The sequence below is a fragment of the Otolemur garnettii genome, unplaced genomic scaffold (genome assembly GCF_000181295.1).
Source record: "Otolemur garnettii isolate 467f Iridium unplaced genomic scaffold, OtoGar3 scaffold00010, whole genome shotgun sequence".
NCBI classification, from domain to species: domain Eukaryota; kingdom Metazoa; phylum Chordata; class Mammalia; order Primates; family Galagidae; genus Otolemur; species Otolemur garnettii.
The window spans coordinates 28,550,136-28,561,718 of NW_003852405.1; the positions used below are offsets into that span (position 1 = coordinate 28,550,136).

General features: G+C 41.1%; 1 protein-coding gene and 1 pseudogene across 1 annotated transcript in view; one reads left to right on the top strand and one right to left on the bottom strand.

Moving 5' to 3' along the window:
- Positions 1-301: 301 nt before the first annotated feature.
- Positions 302-11,583, bottom strand: part of LOC100958453 (PDZ domain-containing protein GIPC2) — a 37,657-nt gene continuing 26,375 nt past the window's right edge. The window contains exons 3-5 of the mRNA XM_012801603.2: positions 10,895-11,016; positions 7,808-7,889; positions 302-472 (exon numbers count right to left, since the gene is read on the bottom strand). Coding sequence (XP_012657057.1) covers positions 327-472; positions 7,808-7,889; positions 10,895-11,016 — 350 coding nt within the window. The 3' untranslated portion in view covers positions 302-326. The remainder of the gene's footprint in view (positions 473-7,807; positions 7,890-10,894; positions 11,017-11,583) is intronic.
- On the top strand, positions 1,820-2,646 carry LOC100943615 (annotated as a pseudogene).

An 11,583-nucleotide genomic window follows, 5' to 3' on the forward strand; every position in this document is an offset into this window, starting at 1 on the left:
AAAAAAAAAAAAAGTACGCAGAAATCAAAATTTCATCTCAAAGACTGAACTCCATACACATACAATTAAACCAGAGCTTAATTATATTAATCATTGTGCCCAAAAGTAGATTTCATGGGGCTTTCTTAAAAATAAGAATAATATAAATATCTTAATACAATAAGTAAGAAAATGCCATGAAGGCTATGTTGACCAGTTTGATGAAAGCATTTCAGATTGTGTGTAAAACTGACATGTTGTACCCCATGATTGCATTAATGTATACAGCTATGATTTAATAAAAAATATAAAGAATGACTCATTTCTTCAGAGGGGGGTCACCATAGTCATCCTTGTCTGGCATCACCAATGACTTTCCAAACATAAATGACAACATCTTCTGGGAATACAGAGTCTCCAAGAATTTTGTTGAGTTCTGTGCCAAGTTCTTCTGAAGTACTTTTGTCCTTTCCAGCTTCAAACATTTCAGTAGCTGTCAAAAATAATTTTAGAAAATTAATGGTAAATGGAGATGGCATCAGGGAACTGAGAAAATGGCCCTAGGAAAAATCACTTTCCGAAGGTAACATGCATGGGTAGCATGTATTTCTAGCAAAAATTAAAACAGTGAGACACCCCCTCACATATCAGGGTAGCAGAGATATTTTTCAACAATCTGTCCACTGCACACAGGATTATAACTGCCACCCCGGCCCTCTACTCAACCTTGGAGCCCTTCAGTTGGGAACCTCTGGAGTCCTGTAGGGGAAAGAAAGATGCCCTGAAAGAAAACCCTGCGGCTGATGCCACAAACAGACGACTTCCCCACCTCTCTGTAGTCAGTAGTCTACCCTCCACCAGTCTCCCCCTCCTCCACTATGATGGAGCCTCACACGGTCCACAGGCACTGTGGAAAGTCAAGTCTAAAACTCTGGTCCCAGAACCAGGATGTAAAAAGAGAGCAGTCAAACTATAAAGGGTAAGTAAGGCTCCAGCAGGACGCAGATTCAATTTTTTGCTTATTCTTTCATTTTAATTACTTTTTTTTTCTTTTCTTTTTTTCTTTTTTCTTTCTTTTTTTTTTTTTTACAGACACTATCTCACTCTGGCACCTTGGGTAGAATGCAGTGGCATCATCATAGCTCACAGCAACCTCAAACTCCTGGGCCCAGGTGATCCTCTTGCCTCAGCCTCCAGAGGAGCTGGGACTACAGGCACCTGCCACAGTACCTGGGTAGTTTTTCTGTTTCTAGTAGAGATGGGATCTCACTCTTGCTCAGGCTGGTCTCAAACTAATAAGCTCAAGCAATCCACCTGCCTCGGCCTCTCAGAGTGCTGGGATTACAGGTGAGAGCCATCGTGCCCAGCCCATTTTAATTATTTCTTCTAGGCCCTATGATAGCATTTATTAAGACAATTGCCTAAAGATTACATTGGCACGTGTGAGATATGTTGAGGAAAAAATCTAATTAAGGAAGACATAGGATGCACACACATAAAAGATATAAGAAAATGTATAAGACTATTCAGAAGCAGAAACTAACATAACTTGGAAGCTGCTCTTAAACACCAGAGGAATGAACGGCAGAGAGGTCGGTGTTCACTGATGGACAATGAACTGACCAGGCTCTCTCTCCCCACCCCCCACCTCCCCCCAGACAAGCACACACTCGGCTGTAAGAGGGGAAGAAACAACTTGGTAAGTGGGTTTTACACCTCAGAAGTGCAGGGGCTTTGTGTACCATGCTGAACTCAGAAACACCACGTTTTGGACCCAGCCTGCTATGACTCTGGTTTCTGTTCCTAGTCACAAAATTAGAAAAATGCTCGGCTCCAGGGGCTCAAGATGCCAAAAGGGAAGAAATCCAAGGGGAAGAAGGTGGTCCCAGCCCCAGCCGTGGTGAAGAAGCAGGAGGCCAAGAAGGTAGTGAATCCTCTGTTCAGAAAAGGCAGAAGAACTTCAGCATTGGGCAGGACATCCAGCCCAAGAGGGACCTCACCCGCTATATCAAATGGCCCCACTACATCCCGTGGCAGCGGCAAAGAGCCATCCTGTACACGCGGCTGAAAGTACCTCCCGCCATTAATCAGTTCACCCAGGCCTTGGACCCCCAAACAGCTACTCAGCAGCTTAAGCTGGCCCACAAGTACAGACCAAAGACGAAGCAAGAGAAGCCCCAGCGACTGTTGGCCCGGGCTGAGAAGAAAGCTGCGGGCAAAGGGGATGTCCCCACTCAGAGACCATCTGTCCTTAGAGCAGGGATTGACACTGTCACCACATTGGAGGAGAACAAGAAGGCTCAGCTGGTGGTGATCGCACACAATGTGGATCCCATTGAGCTGCTTGTCATCCTGCCTGCCCTGTGTCGGAAGATGGGGGTCCCCGACTGCATTATCAAAGGGAAGGCCAGGCTGGGGTCTCGTCCACAGGAAAACCTGCAGCACTGTGGCCTTCACACAGGTTAACTTGGAAGACAAAGGAGCTCTGGCTAAGCTGGTGGAAGCATCAGGACCAACCGCAACCACAGATATGACAAGACCCGCCGTCCTGGGTCTGAAGTCTGTGGCTCGCACTGCCAAGCTGGAAAAGGCTAAGGCTAAAGAACTTGCAACTAAACTGGGCTAAACGTACACTGTTGAGTTTTCTGTACATAAAAATAATAAATATTCAAGCCAACAAAAGAAAAGAAAAACGCTCCTCAAGATTCCCATCCTCTGACCTCAGAGTACAATGTAGAATCTTAGAGCAGGGGTTAATACTGTCACTCTGGCACAGCAGAAAAGTGAAGAAACCCTCACACACTCAATACAGTCCCAGAGCTGGTCAGACGTCCACAGTCCCCCAAGTTCCACCTCTACTCCACGGCCATTATGACTAGTGACAGTTACTGGAGACTATTACTAGGAATGACACTAGGTACCTCCATTACTTGTCATGTAACAGGAACATATTATATAATTTGGTGCCTTGTCAAGTTTATAACTTTGTTTATATTAACATCCTTTTTAAAGATATAGAAATTAAGGCTCAAAAAGAAATTAAAAATAGAGCATGAAGGTTTGGCGCCTGTAGCACAGTGATTACAGCACCAGCCACATACACTGAGAGTGGCGGGTTCGAACCCGGCACCGGCCAGCTAAACAACTGCAACAAAAAAATAGCTGGGCATTGTGGCAGATGCCTGTAGTCCCAGCTACTTGGGAGACTGAGGCAAGAGAATCGCATAAGTCCAAGAGTTTGAGGCTGCTGCGAGCTGTGATGTCACAGCACTCTACCGAGGGTGAAATAGTGAGAATCTGTCTCAAAAAAAAAAAAAAAATAGAGCATGCACTTGAATGCATCATAAATTTTTGCTAATGCATTAAGTGTAAACATAGCTTTTAAACCTCCTTACAGAGGCTCAGCGCCTATGGCTCAAGCGGCTAAGGCGCCAGCCACATACACCTGAGCTGGCAGGTTCGAATCCAGCCCCGGCCCGCCAAACAACAATGATGGCTGCAACCAAAAAATAGCCAGGCATTGTGGCAGGTGCCTATAGTCCCAGCTACTTGGGAGGGCAGGAGACTCACTTGAGCCCAGGAGTTGGAGGTTGCTGTGAGCTATGATGCCACAGCATTCTACCCAGGGCGACAGCTTGAATCTCTGTCTCAAAAAATAAATAAATAAATAAATAAATAAACATCCTTACAGAAAAAACAAATAATTTTATCCTTTTTGATAAAAGGTCATATCTCTGATTCAGGAGAAAACCAAAAGAAACTTTAGCCAGATGAAGTACTTTTTAGAAAGTTATAGCATATTAACATAAGATAGCTACTAAAATGAGCTTTATATATTGACTATAATAGGGCTGCAAATAAATATTGCTGCCATAATATTGAATACCTGACTTCAATCTGGCAAAAAAATATCCCATTGAGAGAATTTTGATGCCACATATAGCAGCTAAGTTCTGACCTCTAGTGGCAATTTGTATTACTACCACTGAACAACTTTAACATTATTTTAATGACAAACCTATTTCAGTGATACAAATCAATGTACAGTTTTCATTAAGTTTTTAATATTTAAGAAGAACTTTTTAGATATAAAATATTACAGAATGTTAAAAATTTTGGTATCAAAATCCCAGAATTAAATTTTAGCTCTTAAACTGTTAGCTAACTTTGGGCCAACTTCTCTGAATCTCACTTTTCAAATCTATAAAATGGCAAATGGCAGGATTCAGATAAGGATTAGTCATCCCCATCATTAATTTAACCATGAAATCTGTAACTGCATCTCATTTTATGAATGGTCTTCAGACCTTACATTCCCTAAGACTTTTCATAAATATCAACGTATTTCCAACAAGTCAGAGCCAAACATCAAACTCAGAGCAAATGTAGAATATGATCTCTGATGAAAATCCACTTCCAAAACTTCCTTGGCTTTATCTGAGAAGGATGACTTTCTATAGTGTTCATTATTTTGAATTCTTTGAAAAAAAAAAAAAAGAAAGAAAGAAAATGATCCCAGGAAGAGATGTAATTCTATTAAAGCACCAGTATTGTATACTTTTTCGAGAATTACAAAAGACTTTATGGAAAAACTGACTTAAAAATTATCATTCATATTCCCTTTCCACATATCTCTGGATCCCTTAAATTAGTAATCCTAATTTATTAAGAATGAAGCAAAGAGCTAGGCATTGTGACTCACAACTATAATCCTAGCACTCTGGGTGGCTAAGGTGGGTAGGTTCCTTGAGCTCAGGAGTTCAAGACCAGCCTGAGCAAAAGTGAGATGCTGTTTCTACTAAAAATAGAAAAACTGGGCAGCACCTGTGGCTCAGTCGGTAGGGTGCCAGCCCCATATACCAAGGGTGGCAGGTTCAAACACAGCCCTGGCCAAACTGCAACAAAAAAATAGCTGGGGATTACGGCAGGCGACTATAGTCCCAGCTACTCGGAAGGCTGAGGCAAGAGAATTGCCTAAGCCCAGGAGTTGGAGGTTGTTGTGAGCTGTGATACCATGGCACTCTACCAAGGACAACAGGGTAAGACTCTGGCTCTACAAAAAAATAAAAAACCTTAAAAAAAAAAAAAAAGAAAAACTAGCTGGGTGTGGTGGTGGCCACCTGTAGTCTCTGTAGCTACTTGGGAGGCTGAAGCAAGACGAATGCTCAAGCCCAAGAGTTTGAGGCTGCTATGACCTATGATGCCACAGCACTCTACCCAGGATGACAAAATAAGACTCTGTCTCCAAAAGAAAAAAAAAGAAAAGAATAAAACAAAGAAAACTACAAAACAGTGATGAAAGAAACTGTAGATGACACAACAAAAGGAGAAATATCCCATGTTCATAGATTAGATCAATAGCATTAAAATGACCACACTATTCAAAGTAATCTACAGATTCAATGCAATTCATATCAAAATACCAACACCACTTTTCAAAGAATTAGAAAAAGCAAATTCTGACTCAGCACCCGTAGTACCGTGGTTACGGCGCTAGCCACGTATACCAAGGGTGGTGGGTTTGAACCCGGCCCAGGCCTGCTAAATAACAATGACAACTGCAACAAAAACTAGCCAGGCATTGTGACGGGCACCTACAGTCCCAGCTACTTGGGAGACTAAGGCAAGAGAATCACTTAAGCCCAAGAGTTTGAGGTATTGTGAGCTGTGACACCATGGCACTCTGCCAAGGGTGACATAGTGAGACTCCGTCTCAAAAACAAAAAGCAAATATATTTATTTGTATGTTAAATCAGTGCCACATTTGTGATTTATATTTCATGCTAATCAGATCTAAATAATGAAAGAAATTCATAATTTAACAATAGTTAACATTCTTCAAATAATTACTTTCCTTACATTTTACCTCCCCAGGTAACTGATCACATGGCTAATCATGTGTAATGATGATGACTTTTCATGTCAATTGGAGGAATTTACTATAGATTATTAATTAAACTTACAGAGAAATTGCCAGTTAATTTACAAGGAATTTTTGAGAAGTGTTTCTCAGAGTAAGAGAAAATTGATTTTTAAAGAATTATTTGAACCAGCACAGTGGCTCACCCCTGTAATCCAGCACTCTGGGAGGCTGAAGCAGGATGATTGCTTGAGATCAGGAGTTCAAGATCATCCTGAGAAAGAGCAAGATCCTGTCTCTACAAAAAATGACATAGTGATGCACATCTGTAGTCCCAGCCTCTTCTGGAGGCTGAGACAGGAGAATCGCTTGAGCCCACGACTCTGAGGTTGCAGTGAGCTATCATGTTGCCACTGCACTCTAGTCAGAGTGACAGACCAAGACTCTGTGAGAAGAAAAAAATAGAAAGAAAAAGACACAATAAATAAAAGAAAGAATTGGAAGAATTGTTTCTTCATTCATTCATAATTATCTGTACTACTGTCCAACACTCTCACCTGTATACTTGTATATTTTTAATAACAAAAAGGCAAGCTAATTTATTTAACTGTTAATTATTCTCAATTTATGCTGAAGTAACTATAAGGCATGTACCCAAACTTAAGTTCTGAAGTTGAGGAATGTTTTAAGTTCCCACCTTTGAAAATTGTGATTCTCCTGAATTTGACTTCAAGATCCAGCGATTGATATGTTGGTTCTTCAATCATAAAACATTCATACAGTTATGCTATTTGAAAACTTCTTGATTGAATAGAAACGTATTATGTTGCCAATAAATACTATCTACTTCAGTAAAGTGTCAGAACACTACCATTTCTAAATCCCATTTACCCTCATTTGCATAAGGATTTGCACAACCGTCGCAGACTGTGTCACTTACACAAGTCCTGATATTTTTCCCAGTTCAAAAGAACAGAGGGCAGAGAAGTTGTAGGACACTGGCTTTCAGCTGTAATTTCTTATCTGTAAGCAGCAAAAATTTCCTTCATGCAGATATTTTATTTTTCTTCAAGGAACAAGAAACTGTTTTTCAATTACAGACATCATCTCTCTCTCCCAGAGTGCTTGAAGCCAAGAGGACGCAGAGGTGGAGCCCTGGCAGTCATCCCGGCTCCATGAAGGAGGGCCTGAGTGACCAGGGGGATCAGGAGGGCCAAATGAAACACAGTTGGGAGAAAGGGGCTACATCTGCTGATGTGAGAGCTCTCGATCCAACTATTCTCTACACCAAGATCTATCCCAGGACTTTACAGTTAGAAGAACCAATACATTATTCCCTTTCCCCTAAACCTGTTGGAGTTAGGAGGTTTTGTTTCATTTTCGTTTTAGTTTTTGTCATTTGTAACCAATAGAGTATTCACAGATGAACCATGACCCTGGCATCCTAATGATGACATAATACACAGAAATTCACTTGTTCATCCGTCATATGCCCAGTGTGTCCTTTTTCTTCATATTTCTGATTCATTATTTGATAAGGTTTCAGCAGCCCTGTTAAATGGTACACAGTTTTAATTTCATAACATAATTTAATAAGTACAAATTAGATACATCAAATAATAATAATCCTTTCCAGATGTGTCACTTATAAAATTCTTTTCATATATCTATTTTTAAATCCATGAAGCAAGACTGAAAGAGATATTATTATTCATAATTCATAGACTCAGAACCAACCAAAATTTGTTACAGTTGACTTGGAGCTAAGACCTCATCCCTAGTGACTGATAAGGGCCGGGTCTCTTTTATTCTTCATCATCTTCACATTCATTATTCTTTTCATCACACCACAAATACTTTTTATCTTGAAAAGCATAGAATTGCTTATAAGTGCAAACAAGTCATAAGTAATCACTAAATTCCATCAAAGTAAGAGATGTAAGACTTTTCAAAATAGTATAATCTTACCTAAGTCAGCATCTCGAATTCCCATGTACGATTCAAGAACGTCATCGATCTTTTCAATTGCCTTTGCTTTGGCTCCAGAAGGCTTTATCAAAAAAGAGAGAAACAGCACATTATGTTTTTATATTGACATCTCTTGATTGTTGGGGCATTCAGAGGGGGAAGCCTGATGGGCAGCGAGTTCAGCTCAGCTGTGTCCTTCACCTAATTTTAGTGGAAATAGAGCTTCTAGAACATGCTCTGTAATCAATACAAATACAAATCAATACAGTAAGTACTTATATTTAGTATTAGCGTTAAGTGCTATGGATTCAAACAGAAAAGCCAGGAACACGGTCCTCAAGTAGCCAATAATCTAGAAGTGAAGACAGATATGAAAATAAATAATCGTGTAGCAATTGTGAAAGGACATAAAAGGTACAGAAGCATCACAGGCAGGAAGCAAGTTCATATCTCTAGTTGTCAGGAAGATTTCAGAGAGAAGGGGACTTAGCAACTGGGTTTTCAAAGATGAACAGGAGCTAAGCTGGAGAGGGCACTTCAGTAGGAGGCAATAGGGAGGCAAAGTCTATGTGAGGTCCCAGAGTCTGAGAGAAGGGGACACATGTCAGAGGGACTGCGAGAAGTGCCAGGGGGCTGGAGGACACAGTGACAAATGTGACTGGATCTGAAGAGTCCCCTTGTGCCGTGGAGAGGATTGTGGTCTTTACTGTGCAGCCCAGTATGTCCAAACTCTGGATGGCTTCCCCTAATATTTAAACATTTTAGAACATAATCCTAATTCTTTGTTTTAGTAAATTGTATTATCTTGTTTATAAATTATACACATGTATCACCATATTGATATACTGTATACATTATTTTTTTAAAAAAGAAAACTTAAATAGGAAATTTTAGGAGGATGAAATAGTTTTTTTTCTTGTTTTTGCAGTTTTTGGCCAGTGCCAGGTTTGAACCTGCCACCTCCAGTATATGGGGCCGGCACTCTACTCCTTTGAGCCATAAGCGCCACCCCTGAAATAATTTGTTTTTTGTTAGAGACAGGAGTCACAGAGCCAGGCATGGGGGCTCACACCAGGGAGCACTCTGGGAGGTGGGTGGATTGCTGGAGCTCACGAGATCAAGACCAGCCTGAGCTAAAGTGAGACCCTGTATCTACTAAAAATAGAAAAACTGAGGCAAAAGGATCTCTTGAACCAAGAGTTGAAGGCTACTGTGAGCTATGACACCACAGCACTCTACCCAGGGCAACAGCTTGAGACTCAGTCTCAAAAAAAAAAAGATACCGGGGTCACACTATGTTGCCCCAAACTAGTCTCAAATTCCCATCCTTTAGAAACTCTCCACCTCAGCCTCTTAAAGTGCTGAGTTTACAGGTGTGAGCTACCATACCCAGCCTGAAATAATATTTTTAAAATACTTTTTGTGTTATGTATTAGTGGCACAAAAAAAAATTATTTTTGAGACAGAGTCTCACTCTGTTGCCCAGACTAGAGTGCTGTGGCTTCACAGCTCACAGCAACCTAGCAACCTCAAACTCCTGGGCTAAAGCAATCCTCTTGCCTCAGCCTGTCCAATAGCTGGGACTACATGCCTACATCACCACACCCAGCTAATTTTTCTATTTTTAGTAGAGCCAGAGTCTCACTCTTGCTCAGGCTGGTCTCAAGCTCCTGAGCTCAGCAATCCACCTGCCTCAGCCTCCCTGCTAGGATTACAGGCATGAGCCACTGCACATGGCCAGTGGCAGCAAAACATGTTTGTTCTTCCTAAAACTATTACTGAAAGTTTCAGTCAAAAACATGATTGCCTAAGTTTTACTATTCTTTAAAATTTTGGTTTGGTATTTGGTGAATTCTGGTTCTGAGTTCAGATTATTTCAAAACTTGGTTTTATATGACTTCGTAGCTAAAAAGGAATTGCCCAAAGATGTTAAACATTCAACTATTCAAAATGTGGAATTTATGATTAATTTGATAAGAATTTCACATTACTATTAATACTGTTATAAATGTATGTTGCTTTGTAGTCTCAAAATTTATTAAAATCAAGCATTGTATAGCAAATAATATATATTTCCTTGAGGATATTAGTACAGCTTTGTCACATTTTTATTTATACGAATCCAGCCTTAAAAACAATATTGGAGGCAACAGACTGCTCTGGCCTTCATTACGGTTATTTTGAACTGTCCATGCAGAGCAGCAGGCTGTGAAGGAACGTAGGTATTAACCTCTGTATCTGTCCAGCCATACTGTAAGTGCTGCCATGAGTGTCAGTGTCCTCACACACAAATGGCCACCAGTATTTCAGTGCTCAGATAGCTGCCAGAATGACAGAGACTCTATCTCAAAAAAAAAAAAAAAACAACAGTCAGTCCATCTGCAAACCTTTGCTTTTCTCAGACTAAAGTGAATCTTTTGTCCACTGATTAATTCAGCAAAGATCTGAGTTCCTTTAACATATCAGGTCCTACTGTAGGGGCTGGGGATACAGCAGTGAGCAAAGGGGCAGGAGACAGAGGCAAAGCTAAACCAATAAGGATCTCAGAGTCCTGTGGTCCTTTGAAGAAAACAAAGGGCCCAGGAGAGCAGGCAGTGGGAGGGACAGAGAAATCACTGCTCACACAGGACACTCAGAAAAGGCCTGGGAGGCAGGTGACATGTGGGCAGAGACCTGACAAAGGTGCGGGAGCAGCCCACACAGACGAGTGGGGGAAGCACTCAGGCTGAGAAGACCGCAGGGCAGAGCCCCTGGATGGGGATATGACTGCAGCAGCTGGGGACAGTGAGGAGACCAGAGCAGGGGAAGACAGGCCAGAGGGCTGGGAAGTGAGACCAGAGAAGAAATGAGGGGTCAGATCATATTGGTCTTCAGAATAAAAGCTGAAGTCCTCAGAATGACCAACACCTTAAACACTTTCAGTAATTTCCACATGGTTTAGATAAACAATGAACTACAAGTCCATGCTTTCATTACAATGAATGGCATTTTATTTAACTTTGTGATTTTACCTTCATTTCCACCTCTAGTAAACAAGAATATCTAAACATTTCCAAGCAAAATAGGAAGTAAATGAACGTAACATACCATTTCTTCTACGTTTGCAGGTCCTTTTGACCTCAGGCGAAGAGTTTCTCTTCTAGTAACTTTTCCTCCTTCTGGCAACTTTTCTGCTAATGACTTTCCAGCTTTTGACCTCGACTCTATTTCTATAAACACACAAGGAGTGGGGAAAGGTACATATATTCAGAAAGAAGCCAAACAGATGCTGTGAAAGCTCACTTAGTTCTTATCACAAAGGTAGAGATCATTAGTGTAGAGATTTGATAAAACATTTGCATCCTTATAGAATTTCCCAAAATAAAATAAATCCACCCACATCCATTATTCTCACGTGGGAGTCTGTACGAGACAGTTCCGACGACAAACAGGAAAGGGGATAAGCGAAAGATGCACTTGGGAAAGACTGAAAGTTACAAGGAAGAAAAATGGAACCACGGGTCATATTAGAAGGGTAAAGAAGGGTGAGTGACAACAAAGCAGCAGATCTGAGCACTCTGGGAGGCCAAGGCGGGTGGATAGCTTGAGGTCACAAGTTCGAGACCAGCCTAAGCAAAAGCTAGACCCCATCTCTACTAAAAATAGAAGAACTGAGGCAAGAGGATGGCTTGAGCCCAAGAGTTGGAGAATGCTGTGAGCTATGACACCACAGCACTCTACCCAGGGCAATAGCTTGAGACTCTGTCTCAAAAAAAAAAAGAAAGAAAGAAAGAAAG